This window comes from Alexandromys fortis, unplaced genomic scaffold (assembly GCF_014885135.2).
Source record: "Alexandromys fortis isolate MF-2015 unplaced genomic scaffold, M_Fortis_MF-2015_v1.1 scaffold_1, whole genome shotgun sequence".
NCBI classification, from domain to species: domain Eukaryota; kingdom Metazoa; phylum Chordata; class Mammalia; order Rodentia; family Cricetidae; genus Alexandromys; species Alexandromys fortis.
This window is the reverse complement of record NW_026067927.1, coordinates 28326262-28352513: the sequence shown is the minus strand read 5'-3', so window position 1 is coordinate 28352513 and position 26252 is coordinate 28326262. Positions and strand designations below refer to the sequence as shown.

General features: G+C 45.1%; 1 protein-coding gene across 5 annotated transcripts in view; it reads left to right on the top strand.

Moving 5' to 3' along the window:
* The window catches only part of Kif13a (kinesin family member 13A), a 168984-nt gene that overhangs the window by 45770 nt on the left and 96962 nt on the right, over positions 1-26252 (top strand). For 4 of the 5 annotated variants that reach the window (XM_050143834.1, XM_050143831.1, XM_050143832.1 and 1 more), the window contains exon 3: positions 22995-23007. The exons of the other annotated variant lie outside the window; for it this stretch is intronic. In XM_050143834.1, the coding sequence (XP_049999791.1) occupies positions 22995-23007 (13 nt within the window). The remainder of the gene's footprint in view (positions 1-22994; positions 23008-26252) is intronic. 5 annotated transcript variants of the gene reach the window in all.

Below are 26252 nucleotides of genomic sequence, written 5' to 3'. Positions count from 1 at the left end.
GTGCCCGCGCGCACACGTGCGTGCAAGCATGCATTACTAGTGTGAAGGTCAGAGGAAAACCTTAAGGAGTCAATTCTCTCTCACCTCCTTGAACACGGTCTTTTGTTTCCACTTCGTTGTGTACTCCAGGCTAGCTGGCCCAAGGGTTTCCTGGCCATTCTCCTACCTCTGCCTCCATCTTGCCATAGGAGCACAGATGTGAGCCCCAGTGACTGCTCTCCACAACTTTTTTAGTGTGTGTGTTGCATGTGCACACGTTACATTGTGCATGTGGAAGTCAGGAGACAATCAGAAAGATTCAGTTCTTTCCTTCCCAAATCAGGTCCTCAGGTTTGCACAGTCAGCAGTTTTAAACCCTCTGAACCGTCTTGCCAGCCCAGTGCTCGTTTAGCCTAAACCACTTTTCTGATGATGTCAGGTCCTGGTCCTGTAGGTGCATTTTGTGGTTTCTGGGATACTAATGATGTTTGCAGGCATTTGTGTGGTGCTAGGGATGAAAGCCAGGACCTAATACATGCTAAACAAGACTTCTGCCCCAGACTTTGGCCGCCCTTTGTCCTCTGTGTCTTAGGTGGGGATCTCTGGTATTCCCAATAATATGATTAATGCTCATAGCAGACGCTTCCTCGGACTCATGCATGCATAGATGTGCTCCTGCTCCAAGCACTTCATGCAGGCATTTAACCCCCATAAAACTCTAGGAACCCCACTAGATGGGGAAACTAGGCCCAGTGGGGTTTGGGATTTGCCCGTCTTCAGCTGGAAAGTGGTGTAATCAGCTCTGAGCGCTGGTACTTGCCTCTATCCGAGGGTTAACCTGGAAGGCCTTCCCTTCAGTGTCTGCCATGCTGTCTTGTGCTTCTTTAGAGTTGCTCATGCAGATGGGTACAGTTGGAATGTCTTTTTTGTTGTTGTTGTTAAGAGGAAAAATTGCTCAGTGCCACATGCCGCAAAGGTCCCATCTAGATGACTCTTAAAGTCCCAGCAGCTAATCACGTCGTGTTTTAAAACCCAAACAAACAAACAAACAAACAAAAAAAAACACAGAAAGACAAAGTCTTGATATGTAGCCCAAGCCAGATTTGCCAACTGATAAGATTTATCGTCTAGGCCACCACGCCTGGCATTTCCTACTCATCCTCTCACTTTAAGTGGCATTACTGTGTCTTGAAATCTGTCCGGCTCTAAATACAGGTGTGCACACTACACTCATTCCACTCTGTGATGGAAGAGGAAACACGTGTGATGACAAGGCCAAGGTCACAAAGCTTGGCTTGTTTTTTTGTTTTGGTTTTCTTGTAAACCAACAGGGGCACCCTTGAGGTTTCTTCTGCCTTGATTCTTTCTTCCAGTTAAGATGAGCTGTTTGGTGACCGTGAGGAAAAGAAAACAAAAGTTTGGCCCTTTCTTCGGCTTTATCGAATTGTGGTTTTGCTGGAGTTTGTAAAATGTTTAGACGGCATGGTATTCTAGAACTAGAAAAATAATTTGGCCAAGCCAACCACTAAATCTCCCTGAGCTCTTGCCACTGTTCCTCCTACCCCATTTTCTTCCTTTCTGTTCTCAGGCACCCTCCTTCCTAAGTCTGGGTCTCCTTCTGTGAGTCCTACCTGGCCGTGTGGAAGTTCCATCCGAGGACTGTGCAGTGATGCTCTGTTGTGCTTGGGGAGTGGGACACAGCCATAGTGTTTAGGTGACAGTTCCCGTGTGTCACATTGATGAGCCAAGAAGTGTTTGTTCAGTGCTGGAATGTTGGACAGCAAGTCAGGTTTCTAAAGAACCAAAAATAGATCATGGGCAGGGATGCAGAGAAGCCAATGCAAATGTTCCTTATTTTTAAAAATAATCCCAACACCTTATGGGACTGCTCAGATGCAGCTAAAATGGGTTTCATCTGCCCCTAGAACTCTAAATGACGTGTATATTCAGCCACCAGTGTTTTGGTCTGGCTGGCTCTTGGTGTTTAATTGCATTTGCTATATGAACCATTTGCAATGCTGCTGACCCATGTGCAAGGCATTCAGGCGTACGGTAAAGTGTTTATGCAATATTTAGGTGGCTTTCAAAATAGGAACTTGGTGCCAAGTGGTTAAATTTTAAGCACTTTGTGTTCCACATTCCCGTTTTGGAGAGACAGGAGTTGTATGCACGTGTATCTGCATGTGTACACGTGTGCACAGCGTATAACATGCCACATATAATAATCTTGAGGACTTGTTACAAACACGTGGCCGTGGGGCTGGAAAGATGGCTCATCGGATAAGAGCACTGACTGCTCTTCCAGAGAACACTGGTTCAATTCCCAGCACCCACATGGCCGCTCACAACTGTCTGTAACTCTGAGATCCGACACCCTCCCACAGACATACATTCAGGAAAAAAAGAAAACAATGCACGTTAAAAATCAAAAACCAAAACAAAGAAAAACCACGACGGTGTCTCGCCCCTATAGCATCGTGTCTAGAAGGTCTGCAATGGGCAGGTGTATTATTGAAGAAAGGTTGTCGTTGATGCTGGTATGATTGAGCCTGGAGACCAGCTGGGGAAGCACCGTGGGGGAGAAAGAAATCTAGAAGGAGTACTCACCATTGTATCAGCCACTGCGTCCATCTACAGGCAGTAGGATTATGAAGGCTTCTTTTGCCTTTGCGCTTTCCTGCGTTTGTTGTTTCCAGCGACAGGGTGTGGCTGTTATCATCAGAAGGAGTAGTGTAGTTATTTTGAGGCTGTGTCTTGACATCTCAGGAGCACATACATTGTTTCTTGTCCTCTGCTGTCCAGCTTTATCATATTGGCATTATCAAAACAAAGACTCCATGGTGCAGTGTATTGTCCCCGTCTTGCCACAATGTAGCCATATAGGAAGACCTTATTTGAGACTGCAGCCATGGCCTCTGGGTTAAGGGTACTTACTATTGGTGTAAATAGTGGCTTACAACTACCTGTAACTCCAGTTCCAGGGAATCTAGTGCCCTCTTCTTACCGCTGTGGACTCCTGCATGCGTGTGGTATACATATTTACACATATAAAAATCAAAATGAATCTTTTTAAAAGGGACCTTTCTTCTCCCAGAGATCCCCTAGGTCAGTTCTTGTTGGTGAGAGCATGTGTTCAGTAGATGCTTTGTAACTCCACTTAGAATCAACTCTTGGCCATGCCCTGCGTTTCTCCATTAAGGCTGTATCATGCATATAAGTTGTATTCAATAGCCCCTTTGGAAGAGAGAAGCCTTTCTCAGAACCTGAAAGAAAGTGAAGAATCTGTCTAAGGTAGTAGAAGAAGTCAGGACCTAGATGATACGTCTGATTTTGGACTCAGAATAAGTCAGTAACCAATGAGCCAATAGCAAAGCCCCAGCACCAGAAATAGCACCGTGTCACGGGAATGTCTGGCCCTGTGGTCTCAGGATTGGCGTGTGCCTATCACTGCTCTCGAGGACACCTCAAGAGCGCCGTGTCTCCCACAACCGTGTCTATGTGTATGTCTCGTTGGTATTTTTAGGAAAGCCCCATCTCAATTGAAAATAAACTTGTATGTCAACTAGTTGGGAAAACACAGGACTTAGAATCCAGAGGAGTAATGTTTAGGTTTGAGTCTAACAGATTTCACACCAGTCAAGTGCTGTCTTCATTTGGGCCCTCGTCAGCTTTGTGAATGCCGTGGATTGTCACTAAAGACCAGGTGATCCCAGGCCAAAGAGGAGCTGGTTAGGAGCATGTTAACCCTACTGAGCTCTAAGTCAGGGAGGGTCCCCAGCCCTAGCAGCAGGATCAACACCCACAACCACCCTGCTTATAGAAACTTATTTACTTCCCCAGTCTCCTGTCTTGAGGAAGGTTCTGGAAGCTTGGCAGGTCTTAAGTTCTGTTCTGTTTTGCTCGCCACCCAGCCAGTTTGGCAGTGACATTGGCTGCTGAGTGACCAGTGAGGTCAGACAGTTTGAGGAAAAGCAAGACAGCCTCTGAGCTGTGTTTTCCCTGATAGCGCTAAGTTCTTTTCCTAACCGGGTCTCCAGGAAGTTCAAGTATTTACTGTCTCCATGGAAATCCCTGAGTCTATTACATAAAGCTGATCCCTCACCTGGGGAATGTGTTTGTCATTTCCTTGTCCACTGGCCCATCAGGAAACTTTAGTTTAGGCACATTGTGAGTGGTCTGTAAGGTAGATCACAGACAACTCGTCGACTTTCCAAGTATATGCTCCAAAGTGGCTTGGTGACCGTGGATGAAGGTTTCAAAATAAATTGCGACTCTGGCCCTGGTTCCTGGCTTCCACTGCTTATGACCATAAATGGGGCAGCAGGTCATTCATTCCCACCCTCATAGGACAAAAGGCCAATACATGTCACGCATGCTATCTTCACTCGTTCCAAGTTGGGGCCGTCCTCCTTTTCTTCCTTTTCTTTAACTTAGGCCTCGTTAGAGTCTCATGTGGCAGTTACCTTATAGTCTCTTTCACCTGTGTGTCCTTGATGGCTGTTGGTCATCACAGTGGTGGATTCATGTGCAGGCAAGCCTCAATGTGAGGCCTCTTCACTGACAAACAGGGCAGGATAAGACCAAGTCCTGGATTTAGCTTTATCTCCAGATGGATGTTGTGCTTTAAATATGAGCTCTTCCCCAGGGGCTCTGTGTTGGTTTGAAGAAGAGTGGCCCCATAGGCTTTAGTCACCAGGGAGTGGAACTATTTGAGAAGGATTAGGAGGTGTGGCCTTGTTAGAGGAAGCATATCACTGAGGGCTGGGATTGAAGATATCTCTCTGTCTGCTACCTAGAGATCAGGATGTAGCTCTCAGCTGCTGCTCTAGCCCCATGCATGCTACCGTGCATGCTGCTATGCTCCCTACCAGGATGACAGATGAAGCCTCCAAAACTGTAAGCAGGCCCCACCCTTAATGGTTTCTTTCATAAGAGTTTTCTTGCTCATGGTGTCTCTTCACAGCAATAGAACACTTGACTAAGACAAGCTTATATGTTAGAACACTTGGTCCCTAGGTGGGAGTGTTGTTTTGGAAGGAGGTGGAGCCTCTTTGGAAGAAGTAGGTTGTTAGAGGTAGGATTTTGGGGTTGATAGGCCTGACCTCACTTCTTATTCATTCTCTGCTTTCTAATTCTAACAGCGTGTGACCAGCAGGCTCTATCCCTGATGCTGTGCCTTCCCCAGTATGATGCCCTGTACCTTTTCTTAAACTCGAGCCAAATTGAAGCCTTCTTCCCTAAAGCTGTTCCTTACTGGGTATGCCAACACAGGAACTAGAAAACAAATACAGTGTTCTTGAGTCTAGTCATTACAAAACAGTTAACAGTAGACAATTAATTATGGGCCAGATGTGCTGGGGCATGCCTATACTCCCAGCTGTTAAAAGGTCAAAGTGGAAGGATCATGAATTTGAGGCCAGTCTGGTGGGACATGAGAAGATCTTGTCTCTAAAAAACCGATGGTGATGGTGGTGGTGATGGTGATGGTGGTGCTGATGGTGCTGATGGTGATGGTGTTGATAGTGATATTACCATTTTTTTCTTAAAGATCTCTTTTGTTTTTTACAGAAATTTTTTTAAAATTTATTTATTTATTAAAAATTTCTACTTCCTCCCCTCCTCCCATTTCCCTCCCACTCCCCCAACCCCCCCTTCCCCAAAAGAAACTTTTGAGTCATTTATGAAAGGAGATCTTTCTAGAATGTTCACAAAGTCCATTGCTCACAATCTTTTTTTATCATGTTTATTTAACATGTCTGTGTTGTGTGTACACATGATTGTTTCTAGAATGTTCACAAAGTCCATTGCTCACAATCTTTTTTATCATGTTTATTTAACACGTCTGTGTTGCGTGTACACATGATTGATGCACATGTAGTGGTTGAGGGTAACTCTAGGGAGTTGCCTTTCTCTTCCTCCCATGCAGTTCCCGAGGACTAAACTCTAGCGGTTGGTGGTTGGTGTGGGGGTGAGCACCTTTACTGCTGAGCCATTTCTCCAGCTCTGACTTGTAATCTTGCGGTTAGTTTTTATGCCATCTTTAGCATCCCTGATCTTTATTAACATTCCTTCACATTTCTATTATCTGCCAGTCTTTCCAAAATCATGCTGAGTGGTTAGTGTGACCCAGGTCATTCTGAAGTTGAAGATTTTCTATGACCCTGGCTATGTGTTTTTGCTGCAAATGTCCTTTTAAACATAATAACATTTTCGAAAGGTTATCTTGAGATGCTGTTTGATACTTCCGTCCTTCCACAAAGCTGATAGATACCTTTCTTGCCCGGTGTTCTGCTGTTCCAGTGACATGGGCATTGTGACACAGACCACAGAGAGTAGGTTCACAGGGAGGCCCAGTGTTGCTACGCAGTCTGCTGCTAGTGTACAAGATAATAGAAGCAGAAGATAATAGATTCTGATTTTCCTCTTCCCTTCTCGGTCCTGAAAGCTACGTGGTCAGCGAAATGTAATGCATCATGGCTGCTGTAGCCTTTGGTAGTGCCATGGCTGGCTGAGTGATGTCCCCATGTCCTGAGCTGCCTGTCTCTAGAAATACTCATTCTCTTCCCTGGTCTCCCTCCTCCCCTCAGACAGGGTTTCTTTGTATAACCCTTGCTGTCCTCGGACTTACACTATAGACTAGACTGGCCTTGAGCTCAGAAATCCACCTTCCTCTGCCTCCTGAGTGCTGGGATTAAAGGCATGTGCCACCACTGCCCGGCTTCCTGTGGTCTCTTCTGACTAGCGTGGAAGCAAGATTTCTTTAAACTTCATCTGAGACAGGCTTGAAATGTTTTGGACATTTTGGGAAACAAACTCTAAGAATGTGTTCACCCAACTACCTGAGCGATGGAGACACACAAACTTGTGAGGACATCATGGATACTCTACAGGAACCAAACCTTTCAGCTTCCGTGTCTGTTAACAAAAGATAAGTGTTTTCTTCTCAGAATTAATAGCAGCTTGGCATGAAGACTGATTCTTCTGCGCCCGGTCCCGCCCCTTCGTCACACGATAATTGGTTTATGCAGGCTGTAAGGACGGCAGCCTCTCGTGGCGCGGTGTCAGTCAGCTGGGGTTAGGATAAGAATGATTGATGTGTTTAATAAGCACAGCCATGTGTGCAGCGGCACAGGGTTTTCACCCATTTGCTTCTCTTCGTCCAAAGTATCTTCTTCATTAATAGCTAATTTCCAGGTCTGACATTCTCGTGTCTCCTAATTCATGAACAGACCCCCAGGACAAATTGCACAGCCAGTGTTTACTGTTACGGTAATAGCTGCCTGTTCTGAGTGAGTAACTGCTGGTAATCAGACACGTTCCCTAATTATTGTGGTGGAAAGCTTCATTTAAAAGCAGTGTACGCTACGCATGTGCACAAGCATGCACAAGTGTGCACACACACGTGTATATATATATACACACACATGTGCATGCCCCATGGATAACCTGCTCCTTCCCATGGTTGTTGGTGCTACCTCCTCATCAAGCATCCAGAATAGGTTGCTTTCTCGTGGCAGCATCCTAGAGACGGTCTCTTCAGAGTGAGAAGCCCCTGTATGCCTTCACCTTGGGCCGTCTGATGGACCGGAGCACTCTTATCAGGTTCAGGCCTCTACGTGTCTTTATTTTGACTTCTCACATACGTACGGTGGCTGCTTCCTTCATCATGGAGCTATTTAAGTGCCTCTCAGGGTTAGCACTTTCATAACCAAATGCCTCGTTCACACCGGTACACTAGCTCTTCCCACGGCTTCACAGTTTAGTCTAAGAGAGCTCCATTTTTCATTTCATTCAGGGAAAAAAAAATGGTTTCTTACTTTTATTTGTATTTTTTGAGACAAGATATTGCTCTGTAACTCCAACTGGCTTGGAACTCACCATGTGGCTAAGCTAGCCTGAAATTTATGGCCATCCTTCTGCCTCAGTCTCATGGGTGCTGGGATTATAGACGTGAGCTACTATGCCCAAGTTCATTGGGTCTTCTCGGCCTTGTCCACTTGCTGTTACTTCACCAGCACACGTGCTTGCTCTGACCTTGCACACCTGTGCCGTCACCGTGACCTTCCATCTCCTCCAGCCGTGTTTTAGCCTCTGCACTTGTTGGGTCCCCTAGCTTGGGTCTCGTGTCACAAAACAATGTCGTATGCATGGATGTGACACTTTCGTTGATGCTTTCTTTCTTCTGGAGAGCACGTTTAGAGGAAGAGAGGAGGAGGATTTGAATCAGATGTGGTTCGTATGTAGGTGTTCTCTTAGGAATAGACCCATGTGTCTTAGATGCTATGTGACATAAGAAGATACAGGGAGAGCCGGTTCCCTAGGTTTTGGTAAAGATTTGTTACTGTCGCTTCTGGAACATCTAATCCTTCTTCATACCCAGCTACTACCAGCAATCAGAAAAATCTGGACCTCAATGTATAGCCCAGGCTAGTTTTGAACTCACAGCAATCCTCCTGCCTCAGCCTCTTGAGTGCTTGGATTACACTGTCATCACACTCTACTGTCTTTTGCCTCCTCTGATCCACTTCTTCCAAGCTTCTGTCGTTCCCAGAAGTCTTTGTCCTTGCTCAGTAGTCAATAACCATTGGACAAAAGAGTTTATTAAGTCCACCATCAGAGCAAACTTTAAGAGGGAACTGCCCTTGGTAGAAATTTTATTTGTTGTTATAGATATTTCATTTGGCCAATCAAGTCCTATTATTACAGAGTTTACTTTGAAAAGAACTCCTATTGATTATTCCAAGGAGAAATGTCAAACTTTTATACCAGACAAAGAAGGTCACAGCCATACATTGAATTTCGAGTTGACAGTGTTCAGAATATCCTGTGGGCACATCACAGTTCCATGTTGTACAGAAAAATCATCCATTTATAAGGAGCTGTGACTAGTCTTGTAATTGATTGTCAGGAAAACATTTCAAATCAAGACTGGATCCTTGTCTACCTGACAGTGTGACATTTCTCGGCATCCTAATAAATCATAGCTCAAATGTGTAAGTAGCATCTCTGCCCATAGTACCTTATAGTTTCAACATATAAAAATTATTTTAAAATTCCAGGACTGGACACTAAAGTAAAGCATTTTATGCACCTTGGTGTATGGGTATTGAATGAAGGCTTGCAACACGGCCTGAGACAGTTTACCCTATGGTATTGGAGGTGTTGCTAAGCTACCCCATCTTAGTGACTTGGGGAGTTTCGTCTTCACTGATACCCAAGATAAGAAATGAAGATTTCCATCAGGTTTTCAGCTCAGATGCAGGAAAAAGCTGACTTGAGATTTAGGGGCTTTGGGAAAATGTTAAGGGGCTTGTGTGGAATTCTCTCAGAGCTTGGGCAGAGCCTGCATCCGCTGCCTCGTGCTGGCCCAGGTAGTTGAAGCTGTTTGTTGGAGAATCCGTGTTGTTTGCCAGAGTCACTGTGAAGAGGTTCCCCTTTAATTATGTGTTGCCTCTCCACACATCTGATGAAGCACGATAAATAAAAACTCAGGCAGATATTGGGGTTCAACCTGAAGATCAGAAAAGCAAAGCAGCCAGCCATTGGCTCTTACCTCTCCCTCAGTCTGAAAATGCTGATTCTACCTCCAGGAAACCTCAGAATGAGACTGAGAGCTGTCTCCTCCCGCTTTATAATCCTCTCTAGTGCTGGGATTAGGGGTGTGCACCACTACTGCCTGGTTTCTGTGGCAAGCCAGTGTGGCTACTGGGATTAAAGGTGTGTGTCATTGCTGCCTGGTCTGTAAGACTGGCCAGTGTGGCTGTTTTACTTTTCTGATCCTCAGGCAAGCTTTATTTATACAAATGAAATGCCACTACAATCTGAAAAAAAAGAAAAGAAAGCCATATAAGACTACCTACCACCACTACAATACTGGGGAGCAGTGCCTGGCACCCTCCTGGTGTTTGGACCAGGGGAGACTTAATAGAATTTTCTGTCTTAATTGTGAAGACTTAACTAAATTCCTGGGCCATTCTCGACCTCACCGGGGTTGACAAATCTCTAGTAATTGAATTCTCCTGACCCATCCACTGTATATTTTAAATTTGTTTTCTTCTGAAGACTTAAGGAGAGTTGCCAAAACAAACCAATGACATTATCTCTGAAAGTGTGTGAGCTGTGCACAGCTGAAGAATAACAGCACACACACGTACCCGTGTAGCCCAGACAAGCATACCCCTGTGTCCTCCTGTGTCTGATGGAAGAAGCAGAGCCAGTCTTCAGAAAAGAGGGGTGGGCACTAAGTTGCACCTCCCTCCCCACTAACCTTGTTTTCCTGACTTTGTCGGTCATCTTTCCTTTGTTGTTCTTAGTAAAATGGTTTTACATTGAACCAGGATCCCTCAAACGGTTTATTTTTAGTTTTGACCTTTATTCTTTGAAGTCTTATGTAAATGGAATCATACTGAATATGCTATTCAAAGACGTCTTTCATTCGACATTAGGTTTGGGGTTCTTGTCACTTTAGATGGGAGCCATGTCATAAAGGATTGTCTTTTTTTTTTTCTAAATCTACTTTATTGTATCAAAAGGTGATTTTCATCTTGAAACTACGCAAAGGATTGTCTTGTACACAGGATCAGATCATTTTTCTGTTCTCTTGAGTTTGGCTTTTCACCTGTTTTGTGGAAAACAATGTGAACTCTAAATTTTTCATGTCACGTGATGGCGGGCCAGATCTGTAGCCCAGGATGGGAATTTCATTACTCTAACTGTGGGCATTCCTTTTTCTTTTCTTAATCTTTAGAGAAAGGGCTGTTTGGGTCTTCTCCAGATCTTGACTTGAGTGTTCTCAGTCTGAAAATAAAGCCCCATTTTTGCAAAATCTCCCCCCTTCCTCTCTTTTTAGTATGTATGTACATGTGGTATGTGCAGGTATAGGTGTATGTGCAGGTATGTGTGCACTTATGTGTGTACAGGTGTGTGCGTGCATGTGTGTGTAGACAGGTGTATGCTTACAGGTATATGTGTACATATGGGTATACAGATGCATGTGCACATATGTGTACAGGTGTGTGTACAAGTATATGTGTAAAGGTGTGTGTCACACATGTGTACAGGTGGTTCGTGCATGTGTGTATATAGGTACACGTGCACATGTGTGTGCGTATGTACAAGTGTGTGTGTATACAGGTGTATATGTGTGCATGTGTACAGGTGTGTATGTATGTCAAGGCCAGAGGTTAGCTTTACCATCCTCTTTGCTCTTTGAGGCAAGTTCTCTCACTGTCTTATAGTTTACCAGGTCTGCTAGGCAGGATGGCTAGCAAGCCCAAAGGGTCTGCCTATTGCTTTGGCCTCCCTCCCTAGCATGGGAATTACAACTGGGCGCTACCACACCCAGATAAAAAAATACTTATTTAGTGCCTGCTTGTGGTTGTGGGTGCCACAAAGCGTATGTGGAGGTCAGAGAGCTGGTTGTGGTAGTCACTTCTCTCCTGCGACTGCGTGGGATCTGGGATCAGGCTTGCATCATTGGTCTCTGTGGCAAGTTCTTCATCTGCCAAGCCATTTCGCTGGCCCTCCCCCAGCTGTTTTTAAGTGTGGGTTCTCGGGGTGGAGCGCAGGTCTTCACGCCGGCATGGCTTCATTAACTGCGCCGTCTCCCCAGCCCAAGACCTTTCTGTTTGTGTCACCCCTTCTACGGTTATCACTTAGTTCTAAGTTTAAGGTAGTTAGGGGCCGGCTGAGAACCCCAGAGACGCAGGCTGGCTGCACAGGAAGACGGTGAGATTTTTCTTCCTGCTTGGCCTTGCTGGCTTCTCCTCCCTTCCTCTCCACCTTGTTTCTCCTTGCTGTTGGCAGATGTTCCCTTCCATTGTGTCCTCTCCGAGGGAGCCAGCAAAGGGGCACACCCATCGTCTCGTTTTGAAACACCCCTATGGAAATGACCACAGCACCAATAAAACATTCAGCTGTTTGCGTTTATTTTCAAATTTAGAAAATTCCAAAATGATTACATGGAGGGGTTACTTGGGTCGTTGTTTAAAAAGTAGTTCGGTACGTTAAGTTTTTTTCTTCTTCATAAAGCAAAGACGAGGAATGTATTTTCCCCCGTATCATCTGGCTAGTGTTACCTAGGATTTGTCCAGCTTTCCATGGGCTGTTTTAGAGGCGAAAATGGTTTTAGGGTAAAATAAAATTAAATCAGTTTATTTACTGCAGAGTTTCCCAGAGCCTTTGATATCCCATCCAACTTTCTGTGTGTTAAAAGTCTGTTTGCTGAAGCCTCCCAACCCTCACCCTCAGCCTTCCTGCTGCTGGGCATCCTATGCTGGCCCCTCCTGTGTTGTTGCCTTGCAACAGACATTGTTTATATGTCTTTGGTTATTCATATTGGTTTCCTCTGGCCAGGTCTTGGGATTACCTGGAATTTTTTTCTAAGGAAAATGGGAATCTTTCAGAGCAGACAGTTTTCAGTTCACTTTTGATTTATTCCAAACAGCCTTTTACCTTTGAATGAGAGTAAAGATATAGTTTTGCATATTGGTAAAAAGATTGAAGTTTCAGCTTTTAAAAAGTATTCGGGGACTGGAGAGATGGTTCAGCGGTTAAGAGGGCTGGCTGCTCTTCCAGAGGTCTTGAGTTCACTTTCCAGCACCACATGGCAGCTCACAACACTCCGTAATGGGATTTGATGCCCTCTTCTAGCTTGCAGTCATATATGAAGGCCGAACACTGTATACATAATAAGTAAATTTTAAAAATGTACTTATCAGTACTTATTGATAAGTATTAGATGCCCAGTTGCTGGGTTCCTCCACCTCCTATGCAGTAAGCCAAATCTAACTGAATTAATAAATCCAGACTTAATAAACAGGACAGTGAGAAACAGTCCATCCCCGGATGACTCTCCTGAAGGCAGGAGACAGAATACATATTTTCCCGGGAGAGGAGTCACCCCCCTCCCCAGTCCATGGCGGGCTTTCTCAGGGGCAGAGTCTGGAATGAGGCAGCTCCAGGGAGCTGCTGCTTCGTGTGCTGAGGGCAGGGTCTAGAATGCCACCTCCACCTCCACCCCACCCTCTGACCCCCGTACCCCCTAGCTGGAGATTCCAAACACTTATCGTTGTTCCGTAGATTTTGTTGCCAGCATCCACATGGCAGCTAACAAACACCTGTAATTCTAGGGAACTGGAAACCCTCTTCTGGCCTTTGTGGGTACCAGGCACGCATGTATGGTATGCACATACATATACATAAGCAAAACTGTCACACCCCACCTCGTCCAGCAACACACCGGAGCTCTTCTCACTGCAGTTTATTCCAGGACTTTATTCACTTTCCCTCTCTCTTCCCCCTCTCTCTTTGACCTCTCTTTCTACCCTCTCTCCCTGGGCAAACCCTCTCCCAGCCCTTAAGTAGGCATGGGCTGCCAATCCCGAACTGCCAGGTGGGCACTGCCCATAGGTTCACGCATATGCAGGCAGCTGATAATCATTGCGTGATCATAGCATAGGTCAGGCCTTAGCCATCTTAGGAGTTGATTATACATCTCCATCAGGTGTGACACCACGCACCTCACTACACAAAACATTCATTGTCTTTGGACTGCTGTTCCCACAAATGTAGAAGAATCATAAAACATTTTGACTTGGACTTTTTTTCTCTTTTTATGAATATCTAGAGAGGGGTTTTGTGCATAAAAAGCAATGAAGGTGACTCCTCCTTATAAGTGTGTGTGTGTGTGTGTGTGTGTGATGGTTGGAAGCACTGTGTGTGGGTATTGGCAATCCTTACTCAAGCTTCATGTTGGTGCAGCAAACACTTTTCTCCCTGAGCCGTCTCTTCAGCCCCGAGTTATCTTTTTGTTGTTGTATTTGAAAACATGCTGACAATGTGTTCCAAGCCTGATGATTCAGGTATATTAGAACACATCTTTTTATTTTGTGTCCTGTTGGAATATATATTGTTGTTTTTCTACATGCATGAAAAAGTTGAAAGCCAATTTGTGCTCTAATGAGATTGATACGCTGCTCTGTTTTTTCATAAAGGATTAAACCTTCCTGAATATTTGACTTGGGAAATCAAGCATCTTCGTTGATTTTCAGAGTTGATCAATATTTTGATTTTATAATTGTCGGCGGTGAGAACACTGCTTCACATAAACACACAGTACAGGATAGCAAATGAATGTTTGGAGCCATTTCAGTAATTGTTGGAAATTCTCTTATCATCCCGTGCCAAAACTTATTTAATGATTAAAAAAAGAAGAAAGAAAGAAAAACTGAAATTCATGCCAAGCATTCTAAGATGGTGTGTGCGTGCCATCATTTGTGGGAGCTGGTTTCTACCTCCCCCATGTGGGCCCTGGGGATTTGAACTCAGATCTTCGGGCTTGCAACAAGTGCTTTTTACTACCTGAGGCATCCTGCTGGTACCCATGCGCTTACCCTTATGGGAGTTGACTCCTCTGAGGAACTAGGCAGTGGTTCCTACTCCCTGCGCAGGTGAGGACTCTTAGCTGAAGTAGCAGGACCCATCTGCAACACACAGATTATGCTCCATGATGCCAGCATCAAGCTCTCAGAGAGGTTGAGGTAGATGCGGAAAATTTTCTGTTGTCATGGATACACAGCCGTGTCTCTGGTGACCTCACAGGCCCCTCTGACAGCTCTGTGAAGTTATGGGTGCAGCATCCAGCCAGAGAACTTACAAACAAACAATCATTTTTTTTTCCTTCAATTCAGAGCATTTCAGTCTTCCCTTTCTCTTGATGCTTTTGAAGGTGGGATGGAAGTTTCCACGTGGGCTTTAGTTGCCTGTTGGCAGATAACTAGCTCAGGTCATAGCAGAGGAGAAGCTGCTGGGCCTTGGGGCCTCTTGTGCTCATACCCAGGCTCTGTTAGACGCCAGAATTCTCCTCAGCTGGGAGTTAGATGACAGAATTCTCCTCATATGTGGACTTTTTTTTTTTGTTTTGAATCCCCCACACACAATTTTTTTTTTTTTTTTGCTTGCACAAATTATGGAATCCCAGCAGGACTTTCAGGGGCCTGTGAGATACTGAAGAATTCCATCATGCAGGCTTTCTTTGGGTTCATGCTGGCAGCTTGCCTAATGGGCAAATGATTTGTTTGTTTACGTTTGACCACATAAATAGCACATGCAAATGAGACGTTTGTAATTCATATGGAAGTAACAAAAATAATGTGGGTGTCACAGCTGGTGTGCTAGAGTGTGTGGCGGAGTGGGAAGAGAAGTCTGCAGCTGCCTTTTAGGGTTTAGGGATCCTGAACCTTTGCAATTGGCCTCACACTCTCCTGCCTGTGGCTTCTGCTGAGCCCCGTATTGCTCCCCATTCATTTTCCCCATTCATTTTTTTTCTGTGGTGGGCGGAGTCTAAAATAGACCTGGGGGTCTCTCCTTAACTTTTTTTTAAGCATATTTAAGTTTAAAATCAAGGATATCTATCCCCGTCGTGCCATTTTTTTAAATCATGCACATTCTAACCTAGAGGGTGACATTGCTGTAAAATGCTAGCTACCGGTGTGGCTTTTGTCCCAGGCATATCATCGGCGCCTTCATTTGCAGCTCCCAGGTCTGTATTGGAAATGGGATGAAAAATGACATCCTGCCCGGTCAGCACGCCTCCTAAAATCTCATTCTCTAATAGATATCATTTCCGGCCCTGGTGTTTCAGCTCAGTGTGACCTTGAAAGTAGCCGGTTCTGCACAGATGCTTTGTAAGTGCACTGCTGAGGCAGGGGCCTCCTGGTGTGGAGCCCCTCAAGAGGCCTGTCCTGCAGGCTGTCAAAGCTAAGCGGCATCTGGCACCGGCAAGGGCAGGTGGCGGGTGGAGAGAAGGCTTTTGTGAGGGAAAGAAGCTGCTGATAGCGGAGGCGCTTGGAGACTGTGTGTTAAGCTGACGCCTCCAAATTCTTCCTGAATATTGATGCAGCTAACCCCTGCTGCACCTTGTATGTGGCAGCCGAGGGGGCTTTCACGTAAGCACCACATCCAGTGTCACCTTGCTGGGGTGGGACCGGGTGAGGTCTGCATCAGCATCCATGCCCGTAAGCACCATGCTGGGGCAGGCTCTCACAAAAGGCCACTATGGGTCTTAACTTGGACCTACAGGAGCTGTTTCATGGAGCTGGGTGTTAGTTTCTGACTCTTTAATGGACGAAAATCACATGTCATTCGGTGGCAGAGTGCTTTGCTTCCAATGTGTGAGGGGCGCTGGTTTTGCTCCTCAGTAGTGCAAGCAGGAAAGGATATTATTAAGGATATTATTGTTATGGTGTCATGGACAGGTGGCACAAGATTTCATGTGAATGCAAAGTTCATTTGGAGATAAAAGTCATAACAGAAAATTAATTGGAATCAAGAACGACCTCAGAGAGTGCTTCGCTCTTGATCTGTGGTAATCATAGTCATGGTTTTGAGCTGGTGTTCTACTTGAACTCGAGTGAGCTTAACCGGAACTACAGTCCCACGTGCCGACACGCCCCATTCACTTCTGGCTTGAGTCTAGCGTATGTGCTCTGTGCTGTCGTGGTTTGCAAACTTCACCTTGTATTGCTTTGAAAAGAGGGCAAGAAAACTGCCCAAGACCCATGTTTCCTCCACTTAATTTTGTTTTGGTTAAGCCCAGTGTGAGTTCTTGCTAGGTTTCTCTATCCTTGGGGAATTGTCGCCATAGCGACCAGGAGCAGGAAACGTGGAAGTTGCCTGTGAACACACCAAAGGCATGCTCCGCAGGGATCCTGGCCTTGCACGTGGGCTTACCTGGCACCTGTGACTCTGGCTGGGCTGCCGGAGGACCGAGTTGAGTGTTGATCCCCTTGATAATGTTTGGGAACAAGCCAGAGAAGCCAGTCTTGATGTATAGCTGTTACACACTACAGCATCATATAATTGTAAAAAGTTCCATGTGTGGACCCGTTTCAATTTTAGAAAAGTACATAGAAGACACCATGGTCACCGTTGTTTTAAACTAATATCATGTGGATATATTCGTACAAAGTCACCCATGTTTGGAATTTTACTGTAAACTTTATTAATCACCTGAACACAGATAGATGAACTGATGAGTTCATTAGCAATTAGAAACACAACAGCAACAAAAAGTTTCAGAAGAGAAAATGCTGCTTTTTTTTAATATAAAGCAAACATCATACCACTCAGTCCCAGAGAGACTCGTTTAGTTCTTTCTTTCTTTTGTTTTTTTGGTGCTAGAGGTCAAACATAGGACCCCCACACATGCTAGACAAATGCTCTACCACTGACCTAAGCCTTCCCTACCCCTTCTAATTTTGAGTTGCCTGCATTCGTCTTGAATTAACTCTTATGTGTGGCACAGGTGAGCCTTGAACTTCCAGACCTGGGAAACAGCCTTCCACTTAGTGCTTCAGGGGAAGTCTGTGATAGGCTATTTTCTTCCTGCTGTTTTATCCCAGACGGTCATGACTGGATAATTTGGAAGATTTGGGGGGGGGGGAGTCACCGTGGCAGTTCCCCCACAACAGAAAGCCGAGAGTTGCTAGTGCATAGTGAGAGATGGATCCGTTCTCTAGAACTGCCGCTCACCCTGCACCAGGTAGGGCTTCAAGATTTCATCTAGGCTGGTCTCAGCCTCCTTTCTGTCTAGTTTTGTGTCTCTATCAACCTGAGCCCTTGTGGCTGTTCCTTCAGTTCTAACAGATTGCCAGCAGCTGGCTCAGTCAGTCCAGGAGAGGGGCTGAGCTGTTTTTTGTCCAACACATCACTGTTCCCATCCATACCCAATACATCCTCCCATACTCTTCGCCCTCCTGGGCTCAGCCGAGCTCTCCCTCTGGTTCTTTGCAATGAATGAGTTTGGAGACACAGACAGCTGTTTGTTCTCACTTGCCTGGGAACAGTCACCCAGCCCCTCTACTGGATGGAACTTCCTGCAGAGCAAGTGCTGTCTTCCTGCGGTGCACTTCCCAGAACAGGATCCAGTTTTGTGTTACACAGCCCTGCTGTAAGAGCAAGAACTGTGTAAAGCGCCCATGGCTGTAGGGTTGTATTAAAAATATGGAAGTCAGTCCACTGGGAGGGGAATGCTTAGGGACGAAGAGCCCACTGTGAGTAAAGTTTTAGTTTATTATAACTCTAGATTTCTGGTTTAGAAAACATAAGGAATGGAATTTTCCAGGAATCTGTCCTGGCATCAGCTAGCTTCTTCTCGCTCCCTGCTCCTACCTGCCCGTGTTATTCTGAGGTCAGAGTTCCAGCCTCAGTTTACTCCAAAGCTTCAAGGTGGAGGAAAGAAATGTAAGAAGGTCTAAAATTGTGTAGTAGTTCCTAGAAGGAGGAATCGTAAGGATTTTCCTTTGTATCACCTTTACCATTAGTATGTTTTCAGGGCTCTGACTGGGTGGACGGGATGGCCAGGGAAATAAGGATATGTCTGGGTAATTCTAAATCACGTTATTTCCCTCTGAGCTTTTATTCCGGATGTCTGTAGCTATAAGACACTTAACATAGATTCGGAGGTGGAAAAGGAACACTGAAATATAAGAGATAAAACTCAAGAAGTTAGTGTCTGGGTTGGCGAGATGACTCAGTAGGTAAAGGAGCTTGCTGCCAAGCCTGATGTCCTGAGTTCAATTCCTGGGACCCACAAGGTGGAAGGAAAGCACCAACTCTCACACACCTTGACCTCCTGTTCCACTCACAAATAAGTAAATCACACTCCACACACATAGACACACATACACGCATGCACGCACGCACACACACTCTAAATAGAATTCACCCAGGGCCTGCAGGGTGTAAGGGCGTGGATAAGGACAATAGTGAGGAGGGACGGAATATTCCTAGAGAAGGAGATATGAAATAGGGTTGTCTGGTTGACCTTGTTAATCAAACCTGCTTCCCACTCTTGGTTGGTGAGGCTTGTTTCATTTTTTTAAGGATGAATCAAGCCCTGAAGAATGCCAGTAGTGAACACACCTTTAAGCCAGTATTCATTAAATGCTCCATTTGATAAGAAGTTGCCAGCTAGCCTGTATCTTGTTGGGGTCATAACTTTAAGCCTGAGGGTGGGCGTTCAGCACTTATCAGCATGAGTGGGTTCTGTGAGAATGACCCCATGTCATTTGAACACCATAGAGCGTACTCACACAAACTAAGATAATACAGTGTCCCTGGTGATACTGCCTTCTGGGACCAGTGTCCTCTGTTGGTTTATCCTGGATGTAAGTGTTAGTGTGTGGTGCACGGTAGTACTTAGAACTGAAGGTGCTGGATGTTTGTCTTCTTCACCTGATTTTCTCCTTTTCCATGTTGTTGAAAGAGAAAATGGGATAATTAACCCTTAGTGCACACAGGGATTTATCAGTTGAGCTATTCCAGATGGAAAGTTGTTGGGAATGCTCCGTCAAAGCCACAGGAAGGCAAATGTTTCACATGAACATGCAAGCCGAGCAGAGAAACAAAGTCTGAACAGTTGTTCTTTGGTATGTCCTGACAGAAAGTCCCTGATAACACGGCCAATCCTCAGTCATCCTTGTGGAATGGTCTCAGTTTTCTTCATTTTCCTTACGTAGAAACTTGGGGCATTGGCACCTTCTCAGCCTCAAGGCCTCCTTTAGAATCATTTTTATATTTTGTCTACAGTTTATCTCCAGGTTGTAATCTCACAAAATGTCCAGTTCCAAAGATGGCATGTGTACTGTATTTTATTATGGTATCAGTGTTAAGGGCACACACTGCCCCTACGGAGGACCCAAGTTTAATTCCTAGAACCCACGTCGGACAACTCACGACTGCCTAAACTCAACTCCAGAAGATCTGATTCTCTCTTCTGGCCTATGCATTCACACATACCCACACACGTATCCCATAATTAAGAAGCAAAATAAAAGAATCCAGTATGGTGGTGCATACTTTTAATCCTGGCACTTGGGAGGCAGAGGCAGGCTGAACTCTGAGTACAAGGCCATTGAGGTCCACATAGTGAGATCTTGTCTAAGGAGTATAAAAACACAAAAGAAGGAAAATTTTATTCCTCACCACAGACGAGTGGCAGACAGCCATTACTAGTCAGCTGGGAGGGTCTTTCAGCTGTAGCTACCTGGATAGAAATCGTGAGTAGACGGCACAAAGCTATTCCGCTCTTGGCAACCCAAGTCTTGAATGGCCAAGGCCTAGAGTCTAGCCTGACAAACCCAGAAGCTTATAGCTTCAAGCGAAGAATGCTTTTGGGTTTTCAGTGTTTAGGTTGAAGACTTACTCCTCCGGACTTTAGTTGCTAGTGGCCTCAGCACTTGACGGCTATTGCAATCCCTGGCTTCCCACAGCAATAATTGGCGGCAGCAGTGTTAATGCTTTTGAATGGCCCTTAGGTTCAGTCTTACTGTGGTGTTAGCACGCTAGGCAACTAGTGTTAACACTGCTTATTTCTACAACGTTGGTATCATCAGCCATTGACAGAGGCCATACGGTTGCAACTCTCAGGGTTAAGGTGCCTGGGACCCAGAGTTCCCTTCACCCCCTCTCTCTTTACCTCTCCTCTGACATCCTTCACTGTCTCCATGGTGCTGTGCCCCCCCCCCCCAAGTTTTACCTGGTCACTCTCTGAACTCTTCAGTTCAGGGGTCTGCACAGGAGGGTCTCTCCTGGCTGACTGGAAGGGTGAGTCAATCTGCTTATATAGGTGGAAAGAGGGCCAAGGTGAGCCTCTGTGCAAATGAAGGGTTTTGTTTGCACCAATCACAAGCATAATCTTACATGCAAATAAGGGGTCATGTTTGTTTCATCATAGGCCTTATTGTGGGTACCAGGGAAAGTGCCCCTCTTTTGGCCAGGGTGAAAATAGCTGCTGGACCTACTGGGCAAGGATGTTTAACCCATTGCAGAGGCTAGATGGGGCCCAGGATAGCTATAAAAGCAGCCCACCACAACATTGGAAACTTACCCAAACCATTATAAGATTTGTTTTGTGCTGGATTGCGTGGTTCTCCAGTGTGAGCATTATAGATATATAGATATGACCCAGAAAAGTCAAGGGCTGGAGTCCTAGGCTTGTGATTGAGAACAGAAAAGAGGAGAAAAGGCTTTGTGAGCATTTTGAGACAGCTATGACTACAACGGAGCTTCCTCCAGGTGTGCATGGAATGTTCAGAGCAGCCAGGTTGACATGAGGGTTGACAATGATGCCTTGGCAGGTGGTCAGTGTAGCTTCAGCACCAGGGAAAGAGCTGACAGATATCAGTCAAGGCGGCAAGCCTTACCTCAGAGCCCAAGCTCTTGGCTTGTTTACAGGAAGAACAAATAATTAAAGGGGACCCTTACGAAGCCAGGTACTGTGGTACATGTCTGTAATCCAGGAACTGGAAAGGCAGAGGTGGAAGAATTGCAAGTTGAAGGCTAGCCTGTACTGTAGTACACAGCAAGACCAGTTCAAAAAAAAAAAAAACAGGCAAACGAAAAGCCAGCAGGGCCTGGAGTAGTGCTGGCTCAGCAGTTGGACCCACAGATTGGGTTCAATGGCAGGAATGCCCTTTTCAAAGCACCTAAAAGGCCGGTATGGGCTTAGTTTTTCCAAGAGACATTAAAAAACAAAACCACTGTTGGAATGTCAGTGAAGAAAGGAGAAGGGTATTTTTGGCTAGCTAAGTACCACTGGCTACAAACCAACACACTGTTTCATGGAGCTAGCCATGAGCATTGTGGGACTGTAGAGTCCAATCACACTGTGATGACTCTGGAGGGCCCCCGCGAGGTTCCTGGCTCACCTCACTCGGTTAATTTGTTCACCACAGCCAAAATGAGAAATGTGTGGTTGGCCCTCAATAGGTTCTACACCTTTAGATTCACTGTCTACAGATCATAAAAATTCAGGGGAAAAATGTGCCTGTACCGACTGTGTAGACACTTAGATTATTCCCTTAGCAATCTAGTGAGACACCTATTTAGGTAATCTAGACATGGTTTAAGTCGATAGGAAGATGTGTATAGGTCATATGCAAGCACCATACCCTTTTATGTAAGGTAATTGAGCAGCCATGGAGTTGAGGATCTATCCCCGTGGACACTCAGGGACAACTGTATTTTATTAACTTGGCATATGCTGTTTCATGTGACTGCCTAACATAACCCAAGTGACTTTCCTTTGTCAAATAAATGGGTGTTTTAAAGAACTTAAAAAAAAATAATAAGGTGGGTGAAACAAGCAGCCTCATCAAATGGGGCAGAAGCTATCATTCTTGTTCTCCATGCACAGAGCAGAAGAATCCAGACAGTCTCCACTTAGGGAAAAGTTCTCAGCAGAAGAAAACTTGTCATCTAGAATCGTGTTTTTGAAATCTGAAACTTCATATATATATTATATTTTATGTGCCTAACAATGGAAAATAGATAGGCATTTCCACACTGACCTACAAAAACTTAAATATAAGGTTGGGCATCTTGCTTAGTTACTGGATGAGACTGGGTGTGTTCACGGTGGTTTGGCTGTAGATGGAGCTCAAGGGGTAGAGTGCTTGCCTGTCAAGCTTGAAGCCCCAAGTTTGATCCCCAGCATAACAGAAATCAGCTGTAGTGATACCTGCCTATACTTCTAGCACTCAGGTGGTAGAGACAAGAGGATCAGAAGTTCAAGGTCATCCCTTGTCAATCCCTAGTTTAAGGCCAGCTTGGATTACGTAAAACCCTGTCTCAGAGAACTAAGCTAGGAAGAAAATTTACGTGTAAAACTGGTTTAAAAGAATTTAGCGGTAATGGTTACAGGATTTCCATATCTCCATGTTCTTTCGCTACCCTTCCTTAGAATCATTAAAGACATCTCTCAGTGAATGTCTAGATCCATCCCATTAGAGCATAGGAGATGATTATTTTATGTGCGAAGATTCTGAGCCACCGGAGGTTATTGCTGTGGGCAGTTAGTGACGTGTGATTTTTCAGATCCCATTACAAAGTTGCTGAATTTGTTTTTGTTTTTTTCTTTTCTTTTTCTCTTTCATTGTTTCCCTCTGATGTGGCCATTGTGTTGACAACCTTCTGTATCTCCGCTATTGAATTTTTTTCTTTGCATCACGAAGAAAGCCTCCCAAGGTAAGTACTGGCGTGGAAGTGGGCATCAGAACTGACTTGGTGTGCACTTAGGATCCTAACTCATCACAGGAGCCCATGGCTAATCCCTGGCCACCTAGGAAATAAGATTCACATTCTAACTTAAACTATAAGCCTGGGTCAAGAGTTTGTGTTGGTGCTGATGTAAGAGCAGCCAATTACTTACTCTGCAGAGTGCACTCACCCATTGCTGCATCCTTGGAAGATGCTTGAATCTCTCGACCTGCCTGTCAGGGATTGGTTCTATCCTGTTGGCATCAGAAGGGAGCTTAGCAACAAGCAGCAGCAGCAGCAGCAGCAGCAGCAGCAGGTGCTGGTTCATAGGCTGAGAGTGGGTGAGCTGAGGTGTGGTTGGCATGGCCGTGCTGGCTAGTTTTATGACAACCTGATACAAGCGAGAGTCATTTGGGAAGAGGGACTCCCAATTGAGAAAGTGCCCCCCCCCAATAAGACTAACCTGTAGGCAAATCAGTGGGACATTTTCTTAATTAGTAATTGATGTGGAAGGGCCCAGCCATTGCAAGTGGTGCCTGGGCAGGTGGTCCTGGGTTCTATAGGAAAGCAGGCTGAGCAAGCCATGAGGAGCAAGTCAGTAAGCAGCACCTCTTCATGGCCTCTGTATCAGCTCCTGCTTCCAGGTTCTCATGCCCTGACCTCCCTGGATGATAGATTCAAGGTATAAGCTGAAATAAATCTTTTCCTCCCATGTTGTTTTTGGTCATGGTATTTTACCACAGCAATCACTAAGACAATGGCCATTCGAGGAAGCAGAAGAATAAAAATGGGTCCTCCAGGTTGAAACTTGGCAACTTGCTCAGACAGACAGACTGTCTTCTGTCTTGCCAAGAAGAATTGAAAGGTTTTCCACACATTCAGATAGAGATGAGCCGTCCTCGTGCTAATGCTCTGTGCTCCGTCGGATTCTTAGCTGGTCACAGTGACTGCTAGCTGGGGCTGTTCTGCCACCTTGGCCAACTTTTGATAGCATGTTTACTGGTGGAATCCCCAAAAGTTCAAGAGTAAATGGAGTGGGTGTTTGAGTGACAGCCCATGAATAAGTGAAGGCCGGTGTCAGCACCAGGGAACATGTTGCTGAGTGTTAGAGAGGCATTCACTTCTATAAGCCACCCGAAATTTTGACCAGCCCTGGCTGATGTCACTGATTACAGCCATGCTACCTAAGGTAGGTTTAGGGCAGACACTTTCTCATACAGTCAGAATCTAGGACACGTGCGCGTGTGGGAGACGAGAAAGGCTTACTTCATAGCCCTGGGGCTATGGAGAAGACACTTAATATAGCTCTGGATTATGGAAAACTGATAAAATGTTATTTCATGCTTTACATTTATTGAAGGCATTATTCATGTTGTCTTTGGCACTGAGAGTTTGAACTCCAGCAAGGAAGGCATGCATTGAATAAATAATAGGCAATGTCTTAAGAAAGAGGAAGTAGCTGATGTTTCTGGAGTGAGCTGAACCAGCCATCATGGTCAGATCTGGAGAATCATGGTAGTCCTCCCTGACAAGTCGCTGGGGTGACTGTGATCCCTAAAATTCACAGCCTTGAAAGTTTGCTGGCCCTGGAGGATATATGTTACCTTAGCTTGTCTGTTTTCTTTGCTCCCAGAGGTTTCAAGGCATATAGTCTCATTCTGATAATAAACTAACTTTGTTTCCCACAAAGAAGCCAGTGTGAGTTGGGCAGTGGTGGCACACGCCTTTAATCCCAGCACTGGGAGGCAGAAGCAGATGGATCTCTGTGAGTCTGAGGCCAGCCTAATCCACAGAGTAAGTTCTTGGACAGTCAGGACTACACAGAGAAACCCTGTCTCGAAAAACTGGAAACAAACGTAGATATTCAAAACATAGTATTTCAAAGTATGTTTAATATATGTTTTTTAAAATACTTAATAGCTGACATCTACTCTATGAGGTACATTTGGGAAGCCTAAACATTGTCTTGAAACCAAATAACTGATAAAATCGAGTAAAATATATTAAAGACACAGGAGTTGATTTAGGGCATGTGTATATTGAAAACAAGCAGGAAAACCAAAGGTGCTTTTTTAATGCTTTGTAAGACTGAGATTTAGGCCTCAGTGATTTTAGCTAATATTTCAAGTAGGAGCAAGTTGTCCATTAAGCAGGCATAGTCTTGGCATTGTGATGGTGGTGGGCTGTGTATATGTGCACTATGAAATCTGTTGTTCTGGGGTCATGGGAGCCAAATGTCTGAAGATCATAGGATACACATTCCCATTCTGACCTTTAAGTCAGAAATGACACACCAGGGAATCAGTATCACCTTCTCCATTAAGTTCAACTGAAAACACTTTAAGCCTATGCTTAGGATGCTGACCTAAGTTCAAGACTCAGGACCCACCCATGTGGTGGGAGGAGAGAGTGGACTCCTCCATACATGTGCCCAGGCATCCATGTACCCTCCCACATACATACAAACACAGATACATAAATGTGATTATAGTTCTTTAAGCCTGTGCTTAAAGAAACTGGACGTACATCAGGGTTAGTGAGGGATTACTAGATGAAGTTCTGAAAGGACCCTGGAAATTTAGAGAGACAAATCCCAGTGTTTCATGTGCAGCACTCAAGTGGAAACAGCTTTGAAGAGAGCAAGGTACTGGCAGCCTTATAGGGAAGGACAAGGTATAGGGGCTCATTGCTATGTAAGAATGCTCTTGTGTACTGTTAAGATTTGTTACTTGTATTGGTTTAATAAAATGCTAATTGGCCAGTAGCCAGGTAGGAAGTATAGGTGGTGCAACCCAGACTAGGAGAATTCTGGGAAGAGAAAAGGCAGAGGAAGCTGATGTGGGAAGTCCTTCTGTGTATGTGTTGCTTTTATTGGTTAATGAATAAAGTTGTTTTGACCAATGGCTTAGCAGAGTAAAGCCAGGCAGGAAGTCTGAATAGAGATAAAGAGAGAGAGTAGGTGGAGTCGAGGAGATGCCATGCAGCTGCCAAAGGAGAAAGATGCTGGAACCTTACCAGTAGGCCACAGCCTCAAGGTGATACATAGATTTAATAGAAATAGGTTAATTTAGAATATAAGAGCTGCCGGGCAGTGGTGGCGCACGCCTTTAATCCCAGCACTCGGGAGGCAGAGGCAGGCAGATCTCTGTGAGTTCGAGGCCAGCCTGGTCTACAGAGCTAGTTCCAGGACAGTCTCCAAAGCTACAGAGAAACCCTGTCTTAAAAAACCAAAA